The 24,616-nt window shown below is 42.5% G+C and overlaps 1 protein-coding gene across 7 annotated transcripts in view; it reads left to right on the top strand.

The window, feature by feature from the left end:
* The window catches only part of CTNND2 (catenin delta 2), a 708,944-nt gene that overhangs the window by 194,650 nt on the left and 489,678 nt on the right, over window positions 1-24,616 (top strand). For all 7 annotated transcript variants that reach the window (XM_088445725.1, XM_088445723.1, XM_088445721.1 and 4 more), the window contains exon 4: window positions 14,122-14,156. In XM_088445725.1, coding sequence (XP_088301851.1) covers window positions 14,122-14,156 — 35 coding nt within the window. The remainder of the gene's footprint in view (window positions 1-14,121; window positions 14,157-24,616) is intronic.

Raw genomic sequence — 24,616 nt, 5'->3', positions numbered from 1 at the left:
CTGAGCCCTGCTCATAATCTCCACCCCCAATCCCGCACCGTAACTATTCATATTAATAGTTTTTGCCATCGAATTCTTTTGATGCGATGGTTAGTTACCATTGCATCAAAAGATTCAATGGTGGAAGCACTGCCATCATTGGTGGGCTTCCGATGTCCATCCCTAGTCACAATGCAATGCAACTAGAACGCACTAGGAAATTGTGCTGATTAATTCGATATGCAACACTTATATCTGTGTGCAACTGAGTCTGTAAATGGAACCAGGCATGGAAAAAGCTGCAGCTGCTGCATCATACAGTAGCACTTCACATACTGAGTCAGATATACAAGTGTCGCATCGCATTGCGACTTAGATGCATTTTAGCCAAAAAAAGATGCTCAACGCTGGTAGAGTTGCACGTGACCTGGCAGCTCACTCACATCACATATGTGTAATAAATTTATATGATTAATTATTCAACAGCCTTGGGATTTGTGTATTGATACTTGCGCAGACACCTTTTTCCTTATTTATACTTTTGTGAGGGTATTTTGCAGAAATCCCTCTGGTGTCAGCAGCAAGTGTCTACACTAAACAGTATTTGAGCGGTAAGCGCACCAAATTTTCCCTTTTTTTGCACTCCTAACAGTGCATGTGTACCGGATCTCGTAGTTGGTGCACAAGTATATTCATTACTGGCTGGCACATTTTAAAAGATCAACAGGTGGTGCTAATTATTTCATTTGTGACACTGAGGGGATTTTAAAAACATGCAACTACTATTATATGCTATTTATATTGTGGTCCTAATGCTGTGGGCTAGGGTGGGGGGTCTCCAGGCAACCAGAAACCCCCCTGCATTTTCTTATGTCCATATACAGGGTTGCCGAAAATCTCACTGCCTCTTCCGGGAGGAGGCAGCCAGATCGGCACAGCAGGAGGGCGTGATGCCGCAAATTGGGGGCAGGACGGGAGCATCATAGGCATTATTGTGGCTATGCCCCCGCTGCACAATGTGAAATAATGCTGCTAATTAGCAGCTGTTCACAATAGATACCACATGAATAATAAACACAATAAAATTATATTCTTAAACTTAAGACAATCAACATAAATAGGAGGCAAACCTATTTCTTTATAGTGAGAAAAATATATAATAAATATTTGGATATCGGAATATTCCGTGTTTTCGAATATATGCATATCATATTGAGATATCTTGGGAATGGGACCCAAATCTAAACACAGAATGCATTTATGTTTTATATACACCTTATACACACAGCCTGCAGGTAATTTTATACAATATTTTCAGTAATTTTGTGGCTCAAACAAAATTTGTGTATATACATGAAATTAATTTATGTTTCATATACATCTTATACACACAGCCTGAAGGTCATTTTATACAATATTTTTAATAATTTTGTGCTTTAAAAAAAGTTTGTGAACATTGAACCTTCAAAAATCAAAGGTTTCATTATCAGTCATGCTAAAAATATTCCGTATTTTGGAATATTTGGATATGGGAAACTCAACCTGTATGTGGAACTAAAGTTAACAGAAGCTAGCATAATTATTAATAATGCTCCTCTGTTTGGGTAATGTCTACGAGTCCTTTTTAAGTTTAAAACAAATCTTTTTACCTGTATTTTTTTCATATTGTATTTCTTTACTCCCGATCTGAAAAGATCATGTGATTGTTATGTCCTATCACTATGGGACAAAGGGCCTGATTCAGAGCTGGACGCTCTGACCAGAGCGCTCGCTCTGAATCAGGGCCCTCCTACCTTTTTTTGGAGCGTCCTCATGGACGCTCGCATAGCTGTGGGTTACCACCCACAGCTATAGCGAGCGTCCATGATGATGGTCACGATGGTTTTGACCATCGCGACCATTGGGCTTGCGACGGAGACCCTGCGGTAGGGTCTCTCTGCCGCAAGCCCTGGAGTGATTTTGGCTCTATCAGAGCCAAAATCACTCCCACTGACATCACTAGTGATGTCAGTGGGGCCGGCTTCAGACGGTAGGCGTTCCCATGGGAACGCCTCCGTCTGGCAGGCACGCCCCCCGGCACACCCATCAAATGGGGTGTGCTGTCAATCAAAATCGACAGCACGCCCCCTTTGGTGCGAGACCCGAAGCGACAGCTTGGCTGTCGCAGTCCGGGTCTCGTGCATGCGCACGACGGAGCTCCCTCCGTCGTGCGCATGCACAGTGGGGCAACATCGACCCATTTGCAAGCGTCCTTTGCTCGCGAACGGGTCTGAATGACCCCCAAAATGCCTGGGTTACCTCTGATCTGTCTTCATTACTTAGCAACTTGACTGCAATTTATCAGATCTATATCAGACTAAAGCTGGGCATCCACGATACAATTGTCTTTCAGATATCTGTCCAATCTGGCTGGTTGGAATGAAAACCTGGTAATGCATGGAAGCAAATGACAATCGTCCATTTGTTCACAAACACTGGACAATAGCCAAAAATGTTTGTTCAGACAAATTGGTTAAAACACACAAATTTAACCAATTTGAACAATTTTTTTTGTCCTTTTTTCAGTGTTTAAAACCATATGATCGATTGTCATTTGCTCCCATATATTACAAAGGTTTTCATTCCAACCAGCCAGATTGGACAGATATCTGACCTAAAATTGTATAATGGATGCCCAGCTTTAAGCTGGGTACACATTAGAAATGATAGATCATAATTAATCTTCTGTGGGTAATCACCAGCCAAAGCTCATTATTGTGTGTCAGACCTTTGCAATACTGAGTACTCAGAAGACCGAATCAACACAGCCAGCCATCTTGTGTTTTAAGATTCTTCTGACTATATTTACGTGTCATACAATAATATAAAGCACAGTGTTCTCACATTAGCAACATTTGAGTATTTTCACACTACATCCCAACACAGCAGTCATTGTTAGTATTCATTACATTATTATCTATACACGAGGGAGAGAATTGTTAGGGAGGAAGGGAGGTGAGCATGGGAACAGACATACAATGTTATCTCCAATACATTCCAATCTTCCCTAAACTAGGAAGGTTACTACAGCTGAATTCACAATTAACACTTATGAATAACTCTACAGGCACAGATCATCCATCTTGTTACAAAATGGAGTCTTATATGGATAGCTTAATAACAGATTTACCATTTTCCCATCCTTTTATTCATAACTTTACCCTATACTATCTACCTAAGAGGAATGCGATCTTGCTATTCTAACAGGTGCGTATAAATATAGGCTCCATCTACAGCAGAGGTGGTGAACCTTTTTTCTGCCGAGGGCCATTTTGATATATATAACATTATTTGTGGGCCTGGTTTAGGCCATGCCCCCTCCGCATGACATCAAATGGGGACGGGGCCACATTCGCCAGTGATTACAGCACTGCCCGAAGCATCCTCAGGGTGCTCCGAGGAGCTGTAAGGGCAGCGGTGTGACAGTCTGAAGCATCCTAAGGATGCTCCAGGTGGCACTGCTGCATAGATTCTGGCTAGAGTGTGCCATTCTAGGCACCCTGCTAACCAAATGACACTAGCAGAAAAAAGCTCTGAGGGCCAGACCAAATGATACCAAGGGCCTTATAAGGCACCCGGCAGGAGGTTCCCATCCCTGATCTACAGGAACCCATACTTCGGATCACCCCCCTCTCCTCGGGAGCATTGACCCGTTCCCTGCCATGGTCCTCAGTCTCTAATTGTCTTTTATCTTGTCCATTTTGTCATGCATATTCAGGTAAATGATGATAGTCTTGCCACATGTTTGCTTGTCATCCTCAATGAGGCTGGTTCCATAAATGGTATAGCTTGGAATGTTGTCTTAGGCATAGATGTTATAATAGACTTGAGTTATCATCAAGGCCTTTTAGTGTAGTTTCCTTGGAGAAACAACAAAGAAGTGTAAGTAACTTCTTAATCAGAAAAATAACAAGTTTTCTAGCAATATAAATGATTATAAACAAAGCTAAACCTTTATCAATAAATGAAAGAATTCCTGATATCCATCTACTGAATTCATTAAACCATTTTGCTGGGTTTAATTAGAAAAAACATTCATTATCATCAAGACCATACTCTGGATCACTATGTGTATTCCTGAACTGGTCCTTTAATTTGTTGATTTTCTTCCTGTGTCCATGTATCAGGTCAGAAAAGTTATCAACTATATACATTACAACAGGCTAGTTTCACTATAAGACACATACCTTATCAAGCAGCTGTAAGGTAGTAAAGGATCAGTGTATACTGTCCCATAACCTTTGCTTTAAATTGCAGTTCCTTAGTGATCATTTTAAGCACATCAAATATTTTGTATGTAACAATATAAAACAATTTGGCTAAAGCTACTATATTGTGATCATACTATACACTGAGTCTAGATATTGTTACTGCTTCATCTCTTGATATACCACTATATATGCATTTACTCAGCTTAAAAAGTTTTAAAGCTAAAATTAAACTTATAACAAAGCAAAGCAAAATATACATTTCCACAAGCCTTTGTTTGGCTTGGGGCCTAGGAACATGTATCTATTCATAATATCAAATTACTCCAATCCTCTTGGATGAAGACTTTGCAATAGGAGGCATATATTCAGGTGCCCTCAAGTTTCATTGAAATAAGTGTACTCATCAGGATTTGGAATAATGGCCCTCATTCAGAGCCGTTCGCTATTTGCGGTCGTTCGTTCAAAAACAAGGGGTGGCTATTCAAATGATCCGTTCGCACATTGCAGTCTGTTCACACCTCTAAGTGTGAACGAGCGAGCAAAACATACGCTCGTTTATTTGATAAAAACGCCCCCTGGCCGCTCGCACCATACATCATGTCCGCTATTTATTAGATTAATCGAGTACATCGTACAGCGTATGAACTGCTCGCTATTCTTGTGGTTGGTTTTTTCAACCGCTATTTTGCGAGCAGTTCTGAGTTTAAAAAAACCAAGTGACGTGGTCAATGACGCTGCTGGATTAATTATGCACACCCTTAAAACGCCCGTTTTGATCTTTAAGCACGCCTGCGTTCGAATTCCACTCCCCCGTTTTCAAGCACCTTCCCCTGTTACCACTCACATACGCCTCATTCTGTCACTCAAAATAGCAGGCACTCGCTATATAGCGTACAAACGATTTTTGGCCGCACTGACTGGTTCGCGCATGCGTACTAAAAACCGTACGCATGCGCAGATGTGCGAACATCGCTCGGAACGAGCGTACTGCTGCTAACAAGCGGCTCTGAATGAGGGCCAAAGTTTCAAATCTGGGCTCAATAGCCTTCCTGGTATATTTCCAAATTATCATCCAATCTCCTGGTTGTAAACAGTGGATACCTGTATCAAGATAAAGGACTGGAATAGAAGAAAACAGCTATGTATTTTAGTTAATTGTTTCTGTAAGATTGATACATAATACACCATATCTGCAGTTGATCTTAATCATGATTTTCTTAATTATCTTAATTACCTTGGCCATTGTCTTTGCATCTGCCCTCCAACACGACTACCCTACGGGCTAGTGACTGATGAGGCTCGTACAAGAGGACATCACATTCGGAACATTTGGGCAGTTGTATAAATCAATTTGTATCCTTTGTACGGAACACTGAGTCTGGGGTGTACTTTTCAAAGGAGTTGGGACAGTCTTACCCAGATTATTCAATGCACACATTAGACACCTTGTTTCAAAGGTCTGTGCTGTCTGTGCAAAACCTGGAGCGATCCAATTACCATTGTTGATAGCCACCATTGTATCCTTCCCCAAGTGAACCTCACCATATATTATCTGGGCCAGACATGAACATTATTTGGTAGGCATAAACGTTGACCTTCCCCCAACTCACCATTTGTCTTTAGCTCCTAGCTTTGCTTTTCTCAGCCTCTGGAGCTTGTACCTGGAGCTTTGCGAGGGTACTTAAGTCAATCTTGGGGGCGGGATCTACCTCATAAGTGGGTTGCCCTTGGGAGTAGTGACTTATGGCAGCAGCACGTGTGGCCTGGTCTACCAGTCTATTGTCTTCAGCTTTGGGTGTAATCTCTCAAGTGTATCCTCATATTTACCACTACGGGATAAACAGTGCTCAGACGTAACCAACATATTGTGTATGGAACTTTATCTACAAAAGGAACATCGGAAATGTTAAATAAGGACAATGATTCCTGCTTCATTAGTTCAACACAATCATGATCAGGAAAATAAAAAGTTTGTATATTTTCAGTGTCATCCTTGACACTATCCCAATTTACTTGTATATTACTATTCTCCCATCTTTGAAACCTGCGGGAGTAGTGACGCAGGGTTTCAACATTGTACCTTTAAGTGTGACATTACTTGTACAACAAAGCTACTTCGTATTTCGTTAGCTTAACAATAGATAAATGCTTTCTTTAAACTTTACTAAGGATTTTATAACTTCATGTGATACTATAGGGGGTTAAGGGGTGTCCTAACACTATGTCAGCACTTACCAGTGTCTAGGTGACAAGAGTTTCCATGTGATGGTTTTAGGACCTCCTGAGCATGTGAGTTAAGGTGCCCACACACATACCGATATACTTACGATCCGACGATGTGTCCGATTTCCCTTGAAATTCTCCCCGACAGCTCAGCACACGATCAGCACACGATCAGCACACGATATGCTGTCCAATCTGCATACGATCTCCTGCAGCCAGACTTTTTTACAGTGCATTGTTTCCTAGATTGTCAGATCTGCCGTACTCCACGGCAGATCTGAAGATGCATTGTGCCACCAGCGTGGGCGCACATCACATCGTGATCGTGAGTGAGGACTCACGATTTAGCATTTTTTACCCGATCTGTCGTTCCAATGTGTCGGAATTGGCCAGATCGTGAAAAAATTTGCTATGTGTGTGGGCACCTTTAGACTCATGACTAAACAGTATGAACGGCTTACTATAATCAGGTAAAACCAATGCTGAGGCATTAATAATATCTTGTTTTACAACATAATAAACTTCAATTTATTCATATGTTAATGCCTTGTTTGCATTATACAAAAGTTACAATTTATTTACATAAAGTATCTATTCCTTACAATATGCAAATAAGCACTGTCTTTTTTTTGTAAGTTCTTAACTTAGTTTGATATACGATGTCCTAAAAAATAAAATAAATTTTTGTCTGTATGGATTGCAATTTATCTTTATATACTTTATAATTTTGTTTTACTTGTGCAGAATATTCAGTAACACTATTGTTTCATATAACTAATCCTGTTTTGAAATAACATATAACCGTAGATCGTCTTATTGATACCTCTAAATCTATATACCGAAAATGTCGCTAGTTAGCGCTACAACTCGCATAAGAAATAATTGCTTTCCAATCCAATTGTGGTTCCAAAGCACAAAAAGTTATATTATTGAAATAAAAAGAAAGTTACACGCTTTGATCTAACACAATTAGCGCAAAAAGCAAGTAAATACAAAGGTACAAACCAATACATACGCGTGTGCACTGGTCCAGTATGCAGTATTTCAATCCTGAATCTGCGGTCACCATCACCAAAGGATATGGAGAAATGACTGACTACTGCCTCAGCTCACAAGCCTATATTTGGTACAGGTTTCATAGACAACAAAGGCACAGAATAACAGATGCTCATTGGTTCTTGCTTCAGGTCACTCCGTTCATTGGTTAGTTCATATGGTATCACTGGGGGTATATCGCAGATCTTCAGATGTTTCTTTGTATGGTTTTCCCGCCGAAGAGCTAATAAAAAACACTACATACAGAGATACATTCTAACCTACAATTCATATCTTGCGAACGCATGCTGCGATTTCCTTGCCGATAGAACCAGAGATCTACAAATAAACAGGGATTTAGAATGGTACCAAAAATGACTTGTCTACTATGTTCTATATTTTAAATACCATATACTGTACAAACATTTCACAACATAACTATATGCTACTAAAACCTCTAATATTACGTTTAATGTGAAGGAACCTTTTTATACATATGCGTTCGCATATGTGCATCGGTGTAATGTGAGTATGCATGTGAGTGTCTATGTGTATGCATATATGTTTGTGTGTGTTATGTGCATCAGATATGTGTAATGGATATATATATATATATCTCGCCAACTTTTATCCTTTTCTTGCATATTTGACATTAAGCTTGCCTGGACCAAATTCCAAGGTGTCATTTATAAAAAGGTTATTCTGCTCAGAGGAGGCGAGCAGATGTGTGTTGGAGTCACAAAGCTCAACAAAGGCTTTCTTCTGCCTGCCTGAAGTGCAAATATCAGTTCCCCTAAACCACAGTAGCATTGACAATTGCTATAGATATGCAGGTTTCTGACAATGGCTTTTAACTCTGCATTCAGAACATTTCCTAAGAGCATATCAGTCTCTGTGTTACACTTCCATTGCCACAGACATATTGTATCTGTATGCGGAGCTTCTCAATATATATGCAAACACTCACACACATACACCTGGAACCTGTTTCTCACACACTTGACTAAACCTTGAATGATATATATATGTACGCATTTGTGTACATTGGAATTGCGCTGACGCAGAGTAGCGTCCAAGCACTTCATCATCAGACCATAGACGACTAGATTGTCAGATAATAATTGCAAGCAATCATATCCTATTATCTGACTTCAACAGTCTACATAACTTATAACGATCTGATTGCACTGGCAAACAGCCAATCCTTTTAACATTAGGATTTATAGCACCCGCTTGTGGCAGTTTAGTCTAAACATACTGCTTCTTTTGTTAGGAGGAGTGGTATGCCATTCAACAAGGTGTGCAGATTAGGTACAATCCATGTATTAAACCTGTATCCCTTTATTAATCTCTTTTAGATCGCACTCACTTAGGATGATTCATGATTTATCTGCATTTGAGTCTTTCTGTTTAATAAGGAACAAATGCGAGTTTTAACTGGAACGACATTCCCTAAATACCCCTGCTTTCATGTAACCATCTACCTATTTGGTTACATGATCTGATCTTAAAGGGTATTGTTTAACTGGCCACACATGTTAGCTTAAAGTGTAATTTAAATGGGCAATAGCCTTATATCTATTTTATCCTGTGCCCATAACATAGTAGTGATTTTAGCAAACATCTCATTTTAGTATAGACTTTCAGTATAACAACATTAATGAGATCTGTTTATGTGTTGTATCAACGGATATTCTTCTAAGAGGACTTGGTTTGGAAGCTAAAGTCACTTCCCCATCTTTGTATGTTATTGTAGCATTTAATGCTGACCATAAATCTGCCTCTAAAAGATTAAGGCCCTCATTCAGAAGCGGTCGCAAAAAGCGATCGCTCTTTCTGAATGAGGGTGGCCACTTCATTTTTGAAGTGTGGCCTCCTGGTCGTTAGTTAAGCTGTGGGTTACCACCCACAGTTTAATGACCGACCAGGTTGATGATCACGATGATGATCACCATCACGACCATCGGGGCTTGCGACGAGACCTAAGGTTGGGTCTCGAGAACCGCAAGCCCCAGGGAGCTTTCTGCTCTGATGGAGCAGGAAGCTCCCCACTGACATCACTGATGATGTCAGTGCAGCCACCCACAAAACGGTAGGCGTTCCTTAAGGAACACCTCCATTTTGGAAACCACCCCCCCGGCCCACCTACAAAATGGGGCGAGCTGTCGATCAACATCGACAGCTGCCCCTTTTGTAGCGAGCTCCGGAGCGAGAGAGTTTCACGCACAGTGCGGCCGCTGCGCGTGCACAGGGCTACCCATCGACCCGGTTGTGACCGGGTCTGAATGAGACCCTAAGTGGGCAGTCATTTCAGACTAGAAACTGTGTCTCCAATGTTACACCATTATTTACAGTAATTTGCAATGGATTTATCTGTTGTAAATACTGCATTTGACCATCCAGGCCAGTGGCCAGGACTACTGAGGAGGTCAAATGTTCTGATGAGATGTGAACTGAATAACATTTTTAGCAGCCCCAGATGGATACAATATATTGTTGGACTTTATGACTGGTTATATTGAGAGGTAGATTACTCACAAAACAAAATTGCTTGTTTTAGCATTTGCAATGATATAATGTAAATTAGGCATATAAAAGGTTAACTAAGACAAGAACAATTATGTCACACCTTCAAATATTGGAATATGTCATTAACATAACACTTAGATGTCATTGAACATACACATTGATTTATGCATTTTTCCACGTTAACTACTTCTTAAGCTCACTAATTGTCATTTATAGTTTATTTTTACATTTAAAATAATAAACAATTTAGCACTCTCCACAATTTCAAATCATCACATGCTTGACAGTCTATATCAGGGCATATTAGTTCTTTACTGAACAATTTGGACCTACTGACCTTAGAGATGTTTCTTCAAAATAATCCTTAAAGTAAATACAATTAATTTCTTATTCCCTTTCTTGTGACTTTTTAACAAGATCTGTTTTACCACTTTTATCCAATTCAGAAGTTTGCCTTCAAGTTTGTTACTCTTTATGCAGGAGCCATGCAACTTACATATCTGTTGTAATTTAGTCGGATCAAGTGTGCCATTTCCATTCCTTCTGTCACCCCAGGACCTAATACTGTACGTATAATATCCATGGAGGTCTGACAGTTGGACAGATGTTTGCTGTCCACATTACCCATTTCTGTGGGTTTACCAAAACCCTATTCTGTGGTTTCACCAATCCCTTATTCTGTGGGTTTCACCAAACCCTTATTCTGTAGGTTTCACCAAACCCTATTTTGTGGGATTCACCAAACCCTATTTTGCGCATTTCACCAAACCCTATTTTGCGGGTTTCACCAAACCGTATACCTTCTGTTACTAAAGTGGGTCGCCTTAGTAGTTCTGGGCACACTATGACTGCACCTTTGGGATATAGATTGATTGGCAAAGTTGTTATAAACAAATCCAACACTTCTTCTACTCTAGTCTGGAGATAATCTTCATTAATATGGCAATCTACCAACAAACAAAAGGTACTTCTATGTCTATTCACTCTGGAAGTATAAAGATCACAAGATGTATCAAGGGACAATACTTATGCTAATCAGGGAAACAAATTATTAGACTGTTAAACACAATAACACATTTGCATTTCTCACATGTAAATCTAAAAAGATTATAATCTGTATACATTTTTAAAGATTCATTAGACATGTAATTTCATAAAACAAAACCCAAAACCTAAAACAAAACAACAAAAACAAGAGTCTGAGACACATAGATATCCATACCTGAATCCCTAGGCAGACACGGGAGTTCCCCAAAACAGTGCAGTTTAATTTGAGCAGAATACCACTCATCCCGGGATTAAAATTAGAATCCACTGTGCCGGTCACTCCGGACGTGTCCGCCCATGGATCAGCACAGGACATCTCGGTATGGGAACCTCCAAGTGATAGATTGTAATTAATCTTCTGTGGGTAGTCACCAGCCAAAGCTCATTATTGTGTGTCAGACCTTTGCAATACTGAGTACTCAGGAGACCGAATCAACACAGCCAGCCATCTTGTGTTTCAAGATTCTTCTGTCTATATTTACGTGTCATACAATAATATAAAGCACAGTGTTCTCACATTAGCAACATTTGAGTATTTTCACACTACATCCCAACACAGCAGTCATTGTTAGTATTCATTACATTATTATCTATACATGAGGGAGAGAATTGTTAGGGAGGAAGGGAGGTGAGCATGGGAACAGACATACAATGTTATCTCCAATACATTCCAATCTTCCCTAAACTAGGAAGGTTACTACAGCTGAATTTGCAATTAACACTTATGAATAACTCTACAAGCACAGATCATCCATCTTGTTACAAAATGGAGACTTATATGGATAGCTTAATAATAGATTTATCAGACAATAGTTTGAACGATTTGCCCGATTCCGATGGAACAACAAAGCGTTCATATCATCAAGTGTGTACGCACAATGCAGGCTCCCACGGCGTTGTCCATCGTATCTTCAAGTCGCCCCTACATGCAGCTCAATCTGACAATCTCGTTATCGATTTTGTTCATATCATGCCGTGTGTATGCTCTACCGAATAATGAATGATATGTCATACTTGCCTACATTTTGAGTTTCTCCTTCGGGAGAAGCCAAGAGACGCAGCTGACTTGGATGGGGGCAGAGCCTGGCACTACACATCAATAAGCCTCACGTGAAATGCCCTGAATCCAAGGTTAATCGATCAGGGACGGGGCCAATATGACATAATTGTCTTAGAAACACGTCATATTGGCGCTGCCCCTTCACTGTTTACCCACGATTCGCGGGATTTCTTTCCCATAGTGCCCACTTCACTTGGAGGTGGGCAAGATGCGAGAGGGTGCCTACTCTTTCCGGGGTGCGGGGGAATGCCCCCAAATTCAAGAGACTCCCGCAACTTCTGGGAGAGTAGGCAGGTTTTAGATATGTTTTTTTGACCTGCCCCCTATTTAAATTTGGTCAGAAATCTTTAAAATGGTCGTCAGGTGTTTAAAAAGCAACAATGGCCCCCATTTATCAACGATGGTAAACACCAGTGCAATTTTTCCTCCGCTGGGCTGCTGGCAGCCTAATGCTGCCAGTGACGGGGCTCCTGTGTTATGCGCATGCACAATGGTACGTCTGTGCATGTACATGACCCGGGGACCCGGCAGTACCAGAAAGGCAGCACCAGGTCTCTATTGCCGGGAATGGGGAGCACGTCACTCTCACCATATAAAAGATGACAAAAGCGATCCTTGACAAACTGCGATAATCTTAGATTACTGCTGTTTGTTAAATCCAGAAAGCGTGGCATAACCCCTTTAGCGAGTTCTAAAGGGGTTATGCTTCAGTGATAAATGGGGGCCATTGTATCTGAGTATATTGAACTCCCGAATGATGCACAATATATCGTTTCGTCGTTTGTTAGTTTGCATGGTATGTGTGCACTATATAGTTTGTCTGGGAGTTCAAGGGAATCTGGACAACCTTCACAATGTTTGCTGGTCATCTGATGTGTACCCAGCTTTACAAAGATTAATACTAGCGATTTATATATATTAGGGAACCATTTATAATGAAGGGAATGGGATTGAATATCGGAGGCTTTTCAGCGACAGTGGAAGCCCGACAGGAGGAGATCTCGACGCCGGCTGGTAAGTATCCTATCCCTCCCCTCCCCCAACCCTAACCCTCCCTTGGTGGTGCCTAAACCTAACCCGCCCAGGGGGGTGCCTAACCCTAACCTCCTCCCTGTGGTACCTAACCCTAACCCCCCCTTTCCCTAGCCTAACCCTAACCATCCCCAGGGAGTGCCTAACCCTAAGTCCCCCCGGGGGAGCCTAAACTTAACCCCCAACCCTGTGGCTAACTCCTAAGACTCCCCGGACTTATCTCATTCGGCATGGCTTCTGTTAGGATTCCGGCGTCAGGATTAAGATAGGCACTAGTATTTAGACGCCTATCTTAGGACCCACATCGGGCTTGAAACGTCGGCATTTAGACCAGCAGCAGGCAGTTTAATAACTACATCCTGTAATGAAGTACCCAGAGAGCATAATTTCACCAGAACCTAATTAGCAATTTTGTAGGTGACTTGCAGTACATCTCTCCTTATAATGTAATGGAAGATTGGAAGTACATCCATTTAATCACTAACATGCCTTTCACAGGGTACATAAACAAATACGTTTACAAGTATAATACATGCATTAACTTATAATTTCATTGATATGTTTAAACCAGGTTGTAAAATATAAATGCACAAAATAGTTTTTAATTTGAACATTTTGCACAAAGTAGCTAAATTTGCCTTAATATTAAATCATCTCCAGAATATTTCAATTGAAGGCTTTTTGATTTATGACATTACATGCAGTAGTAGATCATTTCAGAAATAGCATTTAACTATTTAAAAATAAATATTTCAAGATATAACATGTACAACATACTGTATTAAGAGACAAGACAATGAATTTTTATTAAACACATTCAAATATTTTGCTATAGTGTAGGTTTAGGAATAGCTACATTTTGATTGTATAACTTAATTCAACATTGATAAAAGTCTTCTATATTGTTGATAAAAACTATAGTTTTTATTTTGAATATAATTTCTTCTACTTTCTTTTTCTTTTCAGTTCAACGGAGGAACAGTACCGCTGGCAAACACAAGGTGAAAACTCACATTTTATTAGATAAAATAATTTAATATTATAATTTTAATATATTAAATTATATAGCCTGTGGGATGCAGGCACCAGCAAGTTTCCAGCTAACCTGCCTGATGTTTTAAAGGGGCACTAATTTAAAAGGCAAAACCAATTTGGTTTTGCCTTTTAAAGGATTGCCCCTTTAAAACATCAGACAGGCTCGCTGAAAAGTCGCCGATGCCTGCATATATATAATATATATACTAGCTGGGATAGCTAGCATTGCCCAGGTTGAATACTTGACCCTGAAGTACACCTGCAGCCTATATTTTTTTTAATGGTCTTCGCCTTTAACCTAGATATCTATGTAAGGTAGGAGCAAATGACAGTGCATGCAGGTGTATTCTCATATACTGTAGTTTGGAATGAGGTATATCAAGAGCAGGCTGACTTACAGAACAGAAATTGGTATAGCTTCCAAATTCACTGCAGAACAGAGGGGGCGATTTAGCTGTGGACGGATATGCTAACATGTTAGCAGCTTAGATAGCTGTAATAAGGTAATGCAGCAGGGGGCGTTACACCTCCTGCATGCATTACTGATATGATCTGCATCCAAGGATGCAGCATCGGATCATCTTTAATCTCTTCGTCCGGCTGAGTGAACATGGAGTAATGCAAGTCGGCTGCTGCGAATGATAAAAGAGGGCAGGAAATCTCTATCAGCCAATGGAAATCCTGGCCTCTCCACTTCCCCCCCAATGGCAGCGACACAAGTCGCCGCCTGCTTCCCGGCCAGAAATGGCAGCAGACTGTCAATCACTCACAGTCTGCTGCAGGACTGCATGCTGGATTGCAGACCCATTCTGCACATGTGCAGTTACGGGTCAGGCACATGTGCAGATTCCAAATAATCTGGAATCTGTGTGATACATGAAATCACTCTGCAGACCAACATTGAAGACCATGTCTAGCAGGACTGCCATCAGGTGAGGAAAGCCAGGACTGTAGCCGTTCCCGGACAGAAAAGGGGCTGTTATTGGCAGAAGACCTTGCCAGTGTGACTCTAGAGGACTTACACGGTGACTTACTAGTGATTGTAACAGCATAAGCGGCCAACTTCTCTTGAATGTTCTCTCCAGCTGAGAAGAACTATGATGTTGGCAGTCGAGAGCTGCTGGCTATCAAGTGGGAATTTAAGGATAGGAGGCATTGGCTAGAGGGGGCTAAGCACCAAATTGCCATCTATACCGACCACAAGAAATTATCATACACTGAGGCTGCGAAAAAAACTGTGATCACGACAAGCTCGCTGAGCGCTATTCTTCAACTACTTTAACTATGTCATTTATTTTAGACCGGGAACCAAGAACATCAAAGCAGATGCGTTTTTACAAAGCTTTCTTCCAGTACAGCAGCCTGTTAATTCCAATGATCCAATTATTCCTACTGTTCATATTCATGCTGGTCTGGCAGAAAATTTGGCAGAGCAGTCATTGTGGACTTCCATTCCAGCAGGGGTTCATCCAGGGGTCCTAAAGACTCTTGTGTTATCACCTTGATTGGTTTGGTGGTCGTCTGTGACTCAAGATGTCCGAGACTTCATTCAGGCATATGACATCTGTGTTAGGAAAAAGGTTCCCCGTGAAGCTTCTGCTAGACATCTTCTTCCCCTTCAGGTGCCTTCGAAACTGGACCCACATAGTCATGGACTTTGTGATTGACCTCCCTTTTTAATCACAGTGTAGCTTCATATGGACAGTGGTGGATTGATTCAGTAAGATGGCACATTTCATCCCTTTAACTAAGCTCCCCACTGCCAAGGAATTAGCCACCCTGTTTATCCAACACATATTTTGCCTTCACGGTTTACCACAGGACATCGTCTCTGATTGAGGAACTCAGTTTTTGCTCATTTTTGGAAATCCTTCTGTTCGCCCTTGTGACCAATCTCAGTCTTTCCTCTGGTCATCATCCACAGTCAAACTGACAGACTGAGCATGTCAATCAGTCCTTGACGCAGTACCTCCGGTGTTAAGTCTCTAAGTGCCACAACTACAGTATTGGGTTGAGAATTTGCTGCTTTCAGAATTTGCCTACAAAGATTCCGGTCATACTTCTTCCTCAGTCTCCCTTTCATGTGTGTTACTATCCATAATCCCAGAGCTAATTCTTTCAAACCTGTTTCTGCAGTCTCTTAGTCACCTTCATCAGTCTGTTTGGAACAAGAGGCCTGATTCAGAGCCGGACGCTCTTTGAGAGTGCTCGCTCTGAATCAGGGCATCCCTATTTTTTTTTATAGACAGCCTCCTGGCCACTTGCTAAGCTGTGGGTGACCACCCACAGCCTCAGACATGCAGGAATGCCGGCCACATGGAGACACAGCCAGACTAAATCCAGACCCCGGCCTCCGGCCTGAGCTCTCAGATGCTACAGCTGCGACCTTCACCATCCTCCCCAGACTCACAACGGATCTCTGTGCACCACGACACTGCATCACCAGCGCTTGAACAGGAAATGCCTTTGAGCTGGTATTGACAGCCAGCAGAGTCCTTACACAATCATGCAGTGGCGTAACTAGAGTATTTGGAGTCCAGGACAAGTAAAATAATCGTGCACCCTCAAGTATGTGCCTGAAAAAGTGGACGTGGCCACATGCCACAAGGGGCATGGCCACTGAAAATGGGGGCATGTCAATATGACACACCATCGTTTCTCGTCACTTTGGAAACATTCCTTTCCATTCCATATGCACCTTAATGCCCCCAGTAGTGCCCCTCTTGAAATGCCCACTGTAATAGTACCCCTTATGCAATGCCCCAGTAGCAGTGCCCCTTATACAGTGCCCCCAGTAGTGCCCCTTATGCAGTGCCCCCAGTAGTGCCTCTTACACAATGCCCCCAGTAGTGCCCCTTATACAATGCCCCCAGTAGTGCTCCTTATACAATGCCCCCAGTAGTGTTCCCCTCTATGTAGTACTCCCAGTAGTGGTACCCCTATGCAGTGCCCCCAGTAGTGCCCCTTATACAGTGCCTCCCGTAGTGGTCCTCCTATGCAGTGACACCAGTAGTGCCCCTTACACAGTGCCCCCAATAGTGCCCATTATGCAGTGCCCCCAGTAGTGGTCCCCCCTATGCAGTGACACTTATACAGTTCCCCCAGTAGTGGTCCCCCTTTGCAGGGCCACTTATACAGTGCCCCCAGTAGTGACCTTTATACAGTGCCCCCAGTAGTATCCCATATATACAGTGCTCCCAGTAGTGGTCCCCTTATGCAGTGCCCACAGTAGTGGTCCTCCTATGCAGTGCCCCTTATACAGTACTCCCAGTAGTGGTCCCCTCTATGCAGTGCCCCCCAGTAGTGCCCTTTATACAGTGCCCCCATTATTGGTCCTCCCTATGCAATGCGACTTATGCAGTGCCCCCAGTAGTGGTCCCCCCTATGCAATGCCCCCAGTAGTGCCCCTCATACAATGCCCCCAGTAGTAGTCCCTCCTATACAGTGCCCCTTACATATATCAAAGACACACACAAAACAAAACACAATACTTATACCCGAATCCCCGCTCCTGCATCCGCCGCTGTCCGCTACTCCTTTTCTCCCACTCGGCACTATGGGAGAGATGCCATGATGTTTCTTCCATCACCCATTGCAGGAGCCGGAAGGTGGAGCTCATGAGTGAGCTCCAGTCTGGCTCTGGCCGTGGGTGCAGCAGCCAATGAGAGTCTGTCTGACTCTCATTGGCTGGTAAAACAAACACACCGCCACCAGGTAGTACGAGTGTACTACCTGGTGCTGGCGGCGGTATGTTTGTTTACTGTGTAGTGCGGACCCGTATGAGCCCTGGCCAACCCCCCCTATTTAAACCACTGCAACCATGTCAGGGAAAGCCCAGCCTGGAATTTGGGTGCAACAGACTACACAGCAGGAAAATTGTTATCTGTTAAGCTATCACAGAGTCTTCACTAACCATTATAGAGTGCATGACCTAGGTTCCTTTATAAATATATGTATCAAATAATATTGATACTGCAGTTATGATAATGTACCAGATTAATAAGGATATAAATTACCGCCACCCAGAATGCCAGCAGTCGGAATCCCGGGCCGGCATAGGGTTTGGCAGCCCCCGCGGAGGGTTAGGGTTAGGTTAGGGGAAAGGGGGGGATAGGGTTAGGCACCATCGGGGGAAGGTTAGGGTTAGGCACTCCCCTGGAGGTTTGGATTTAGAGTGCGGGAAGGGGGGGTTAGGTTAGGTACCCCCGGGGGGAGACTTAGGGTTAGGCACCACTGTGGGGAGGTTAGGATTAGGCACCCCTAATGGAGGGTTGGGGGGGTTCGAATATTTACTGTCCGCTGTCGGGATATCCTTCCTTCGGACACTGGCGTCGGCATGAGAACCGTCGGCTATTCAGCTGTCGGTATTTCATACCAATTCTGATTAATACCAATCCTGAGAATGCAGAATAAGGTAACATATGTATAATAATGAAACACATGATAATGATCCTGTCTATATATACCAAATTCAGAGTGGGAAAAAGGGGGCACAGGGGGTGAGTACCCTCAGGCTACCCTCACTCAGGGGGCCCCCTGGGCGGAGCTGCTCCGACCCAGCTCTAGCAGCATCTATTCCAGCAGCAATGCGAGGAGGCCCTGGGTCAGTTGCTGAGGGGGACATTGTTCCCCACTAAGATCATATTCGCCCAGGGCAGAGGAGGAGGAAGTGGAAGCTGGTGGAAGGGAGAAAGCGGGAGAGCAGGAGGCCCCAGCGCTGCTGCTGAGGGGATAGGAGTAGGTGAGAGGACAGAAGCAACCTGCACACAGTGACAGTGCCCAATGGTACACCGCCTGCAGAGAGGTGAGCACACTTACATAGTACACACAGCAGGGAATGATTTCTGTGCATGCTACCTAGGTCATTGCTCAGTGCCCCAGGGGATGGGGATTCCATATAATAAGGTAAGGGATAAGGCAGCTCCACAGCTGACTGGCAGTGTTTAACCATGCCAGCAGAAGCTTCTTGTGCGTCCTATTCACATTGCTTTGAAAATAAGATGAATTTGAAGGTAAAAAGTCACACTGAAAGACTCACTGCGCTACCGAGTCGCATGGCATGCACATGTTATGCTTAATGTGACTTGTAGCGCACAGAGGTGAGATGTATCTGCACACATCTGTAACTGACTCTCTAAGGGCTCTATTTATTGACATTATTTTTACTAAAATAAAGTGAAAAAGGGTGTTTTCACACCCTTTTCAAATTATTTTGTTTCACCTACAGTTACTAAAGGGCAATTGGAGTAGAATTCGTAAAATTCTACTCCAACCCCTAAGAATCACTTATTTGTAGTAATCAGATCGCATTTCCCATAATTGTAATCGGAAATGTGATCCGACCAAAGTTACTAAAAAAAATTAAGAAATTGAGCGTACTTGCTATTTTAGCTTGCTATCTTTAAGTTCAATTATGTGTAGTTGGACACACAGCTCTTCTCAACATCAATTTTTACTTTTGGTGCAAATCTCATCCCCTGTCCATTCCGCATTGAAAGAGCAGCAGTAGTTTAGGTTATGGAAATTTCTGTATAAAGCATGCAATGGTATTCGAACTGTGCTTAATGATCTATATAAGGGAAAATGGAAAAATGGGATTAGTAGTAATCACAAAAGTGCTGACTTTAAAATAACATTCATACATATGAATGAGGTAATGTTGTACAGTTTACAGAGGTATCCTCATATACAGTATCTAGCCTATTCGCCACACAGCGTGACTTGCCTGATGTGAGTTTCTCCAAAAATTAGTCTACGAAAATGTGATGCAACTAGGATGCACCAGCAAACTGTGCTGATTAATTTGATATGCAATACTTGTATATCTGTGTGCATCTGAGTTTGTATATGAACCACAACGGAACTTGGAATGAAAAAAGCTGCGTCCACTACATTGTAGCGCTTCGTATACAGATTCCGAGTCTTATGGGGCACATCCACTAGCAGACCAAAAAACGACTGCACGATTACGACATTGTAATCGTGCAGTCATTTCACAGTCTGTGCTGTGCCTACAGGGCCAGCAGACAATGAAGAAGTAGGAATGACAATTTCTCCCGATGCAGAGCTCCAACGGCAAATTGTAATGAAGGGGTCCGGCAGATGACTGGAAGCTTGGAGAGACTTGACCCATCCAGGCCAATAACCGACACAGGTGTGGATAAGGGCTGAGGTTTCAGGCCCAAGGTCTGGAAAAAGGTTACGTCCATTAAATTCTCCGCAGCTCCGCTATCAATGAACGCAAGAACGGAGACTTGATCATTAGAAAGAGAGATGACTGAGGTAATAAGGACAGAATTTTCTGGGGAGATGGATGCAAGGCCTAGATGTACATCCCCCTAGCTCATCTAGACCTTGCCTTTTCCCGACTTCAGTGGGCAAAGCTGAGCCATATGTCCTCTACGCCCGCAGTACAGGTACAGACCCAACGAACGTCTTCTCCGTTTTTCTTTGGCCGGAAGACGAAATGCTCCCAGTTGCATTGGTTCCTCAGACTCGCACGGAGATACCCATAACAGAGATCGCAGAGGCAGAGAAGGCAATTTCTTCTCCACTCGGCGTTCACGGAGTCGACACGAATAACCAGGTTCATGAGGTCATCCACAGAACTAGGGGCAGGATACTGGACTAAGATATCCTTAATCTCCTCAGACAGTCCACACTGACACTGGCTTCGCAAGGCTGGGTCACTCCAGCCGGAATCGACTGCCCATCTGCGGTAGAGTAGTCCTCAGCAGCTTTGTTTTCCTCTTTCAGTGACCTGAGGCTAGCCTCTGTCATTGCCGCTTTGTCTGGGTCGTCGTAGAGGAGGCCCAAAGTAGAAAAGAATACTTTGACTGTCAGCAGTGCAGGGCTAGTTGAGGGAAGACCAAAGGCTCTTTGTTTGCGGGTCACCCTGTAACAAAGAGATAATTATCCCAACTTGTTGGGCTTAAGAACCCGAGGACCTAGGTCGGAGCCTGAAGTAGAGCTTGCAGCTCTCTTTGAAATTTAGAAAATCCTTACGGTTAACTGATGCTGTAGTGCGGCCTGTTCTGCCAGGTTGATACAAGCAGCTGACGCTGTACTGCGGCCTGTGCCGCCGGGTTGACACAAGCAGCTGACACTGTAGTGCGGCCTGTGTCGTCAGGTTGCCACAAGCAGCTGAAGCTGTAGTGCGGCCTGTGCTGCTGGGTTGACACAACTAGCTGACGCTGTAGTGCGGCCTGTGCGGCCGGGTAGACACAAGTTGCTGATGCTGTAATGTGGCCTGTGCCGCCGGGTTGACACAAGCAACTGACACTATAATGCGTACACTGTCCAATGCCGCCTGGGTGACACGAACAGCAGGGGACAGATATGCAGACCGTGCCGCCTGGATGACTCAAAGGCAGGTAGATGATATTCAAAACTGTGCCACCTAGATGACACAAATGGCAGAACAACAATATAGCAGGCAGGAATTAACTGGAGCTCAACTGGAAGACAGGAGACAAAGCCAGAACCATCCGGACTGATCTTCAGCATGATGGACAGGAGATTGGCAGAGATTCAAAGATCCAGCAGAGGCAGGAGCAGGGGCAAAAATAAATAGTTCTATTTAATATATCGGACTATACACCAGCTAAATGTGAATTGGAGGTACTACTAAGAGGCTTAATTTTGTCAAATAAACAAAAACCATTCGACTTTGAAGTGCATCTGTATAAATTTCAACAACAATTAAAGTTAAAACATTACTTTGGTAGTAAGGGATTAAAAAATGAGCCTAGAATAGCATTCCGACATAAAATTATGTTTGATCCGATGGTTAACAGTCCATTCATTGATAAATGTATTAATTTAGTGAAAAGAGATGTGGTACCTGCTATTCATAAACAAAAAATGTCATGTCACTTTGAAAAATAACAAGGAAATAATAATTTGCCCCGATGATAAAGGTGGGGGTATTATCTATTCACAAGATTCTTTATGCCAACCCCTTTCCCAGTACGTTGATTTGCTACTTCAGCCACTAGTTTAGAACACTGAATATTATGTACAAGATACCACACATTTTCTGAATCTGTTGAAATCATTTGTATTATTATCAAATGATGTGTTACTGGTTACTATGGATATTGTAAATCTCTACACCAATATCCCTCATGAGGATGGCATGCAGGCCATTAGAGAGATGATCATCACCAGTCCACACTATGAGGGTCCACCAGTAGATTTTGTCATATTACTTATTGACATAATACTTCATAAAAACTACTTCTTAGGGGGTACAGCGATGGGTTTGAATATGGTCCCGGCGTATGCAAATGTATTCATTTTGCTGAATACATTCTTTTTTATTTACCGGAAATATAGATGATGTGTTCATGGTGTGGACTGGTTGTGAGCAAAATCTTCTCAGATTTGTGGATGAATTTAATTCAATTTAAAGTACTATCAAATTTGCCATGAATTTCAGTTCCCAGATAATTAGTTATTTAGATATCAACATTGATGTCTCTACTGGTATATTAGAGACATCTGTCTTCGCTAAGAAAATGGATAAAAACACCCTTTTAGAAGCGGACAGTTTCCATCCCTCACCTCTAAAAAGGGGTTCACCTTATTCACAATTTCTTCAAGTGGTTTGTATAACTTTAGACAGAAACCAATAATCGGATGCTTTAAGTGAAATGGACAAAAAATTCATTAATCGTGGTTATGATTCAAACGAAATCAAGGAGGCAACTGATAAATGCATGCAACTTGATTGAACAACCTTACTTGACAGCAGTAAAACAGCTGAATGTGCGAAATATGAGAGACTTGTCTTTAACACTGTTTTTCCATCAGTTCACAACTAATCAAAAGTGCAATGTTACGCCACTGACATATAGTGCAAACAGACCCATTTTTGTCTCAATGTTTTAGAAATCCACCACTATTCAGCTACAGATGAAGTAACAACATTAAAGACATTATCACACGGTCCGACATTGGTACCAAAATACCAAAAACATGGTTATCTTTAAAGAATGGAGTGTTCTGTTGCACAGGGTTTATTATCTGCAGATTTTTGCTCACTGGTGAACATTTTGTGGGTCCAAAATCCAAGAAATTATTTAAAATCAATTATTGTCTCACTTGTGAAAGCAAATTGTGGTATACATTATAAAATGCCCATGTAACCACTTATATGTTAGTAAGATACTTTACTAATATTTACTTGATGTTGCTTAGCCACAAATCATTATGCTGATGTACCGTAAGTTGCTAATAAGTGATATTGTTATACTGTTGCGATCAGACAGCCGAAATACTACTTCCGGCATCTGACATGCAAGCTCGGTTGGTCCACTCGCGTCACTTCGGGTCCCCATCGGACTCAGCGGGCTGAACGGCCATGTATAGTAAACTGATTTGGCTAGATCTTAAGTGAGGTGTGCTTGATTGTGTGATGATTCAGGTGTGACTTGTTAACGTGGGTTGATATATGACTTGACCTCAGTGTGTTAGCTATATGCCCCAGGTGGAAGGTGCCGGACGGCACCGAAACAGCTGTTCCGCTGTAAACCCTGATGCCGCAATGTCGGTTCACACTGCACGGACACTGATAAGTACCATGTCACTTACTTTATTTCATATGAAATTGCAGTGCTGGTCTACCAGATTTTCTGGTTCTCTTTGGCTGTATATATATATATATATACATATACGTATACATATATATATACTGTATATATATATATATATATATATATATATATATTGTGATAGGATCACTGGTAAAGTGGTCTGTGGCAGGTACATTTGTCCCAGATTCCTGTCTTATGTGTTTTAAACCTCCAGGAGAAAAGTCTGCAGTGTAGCAGGCTTGAATCTCGGCTTTTTGAAAAGCCGGTTTGGGACCTGGGGGTTGTGGGTGAGAGGAGAGGGAGGGCTCCACCCACGGCCACTCCAAGTTTTGGTTCTCGCAGCCTGGTAACAGGCTTGTTAGGGTTCCCACCTGTGAGTGGCCAATATAAGCCTAGTGTGTTTAGGGCTGAGTGTCTCACCTGGGAGAGCAGGCAGGGAGTTTGCTCAGAGACACTTGAAAACCTAACTGTGAGTGTTGTGCTGTGCCTTTGTTGCTGGTGAGGGCATTAGGCCCTGCCAGGTTCTGGTAGTGAGGGAACCACCTGTGAAGTTAGTGCCCCGACAGGGCTAGGATTTATGTTTTGTTTTCTTTATGTTATTTCTGACATTGTACAATAAAGACTGGCGCCGACCAGCTTGTACTCGAATCTAGTCTGACGTACTGTTTCCCAGCTGCTGTGTGTGTAAGGAAGGAGTCCTCTACCCAGGAGAGGGACCCCCTAACCTGACTGTGTCACAATATATATATATTGTATGTAACAGTGTCAGGGGAAGAGATCCCATCTCCTGCGGTAGAAGGCAGGATACAGCAGCTGAGGTATCACAAACA

Source organism: Taudactylus pleione, unplaced genomic scaffold (assembly GCF_031769625.1).
Source record: "Taudactylus pleione unplaced genomic scaffold, aTauple2 ptg000386l, whole genome shotgun sequence".
Taxonomy (NCBI): domain Eukaryota; kingdom Metazoa; phylum Chordata; class Amphibia; order Anura; family Myobatrachidae; genus Taudactylus; species Taudactylus pleione.
The sequence above is the reverse complement of the archived record's forward strand: the minus strand, read 5'-3'. Positions and strand labels throughout refer to the sequence as shown.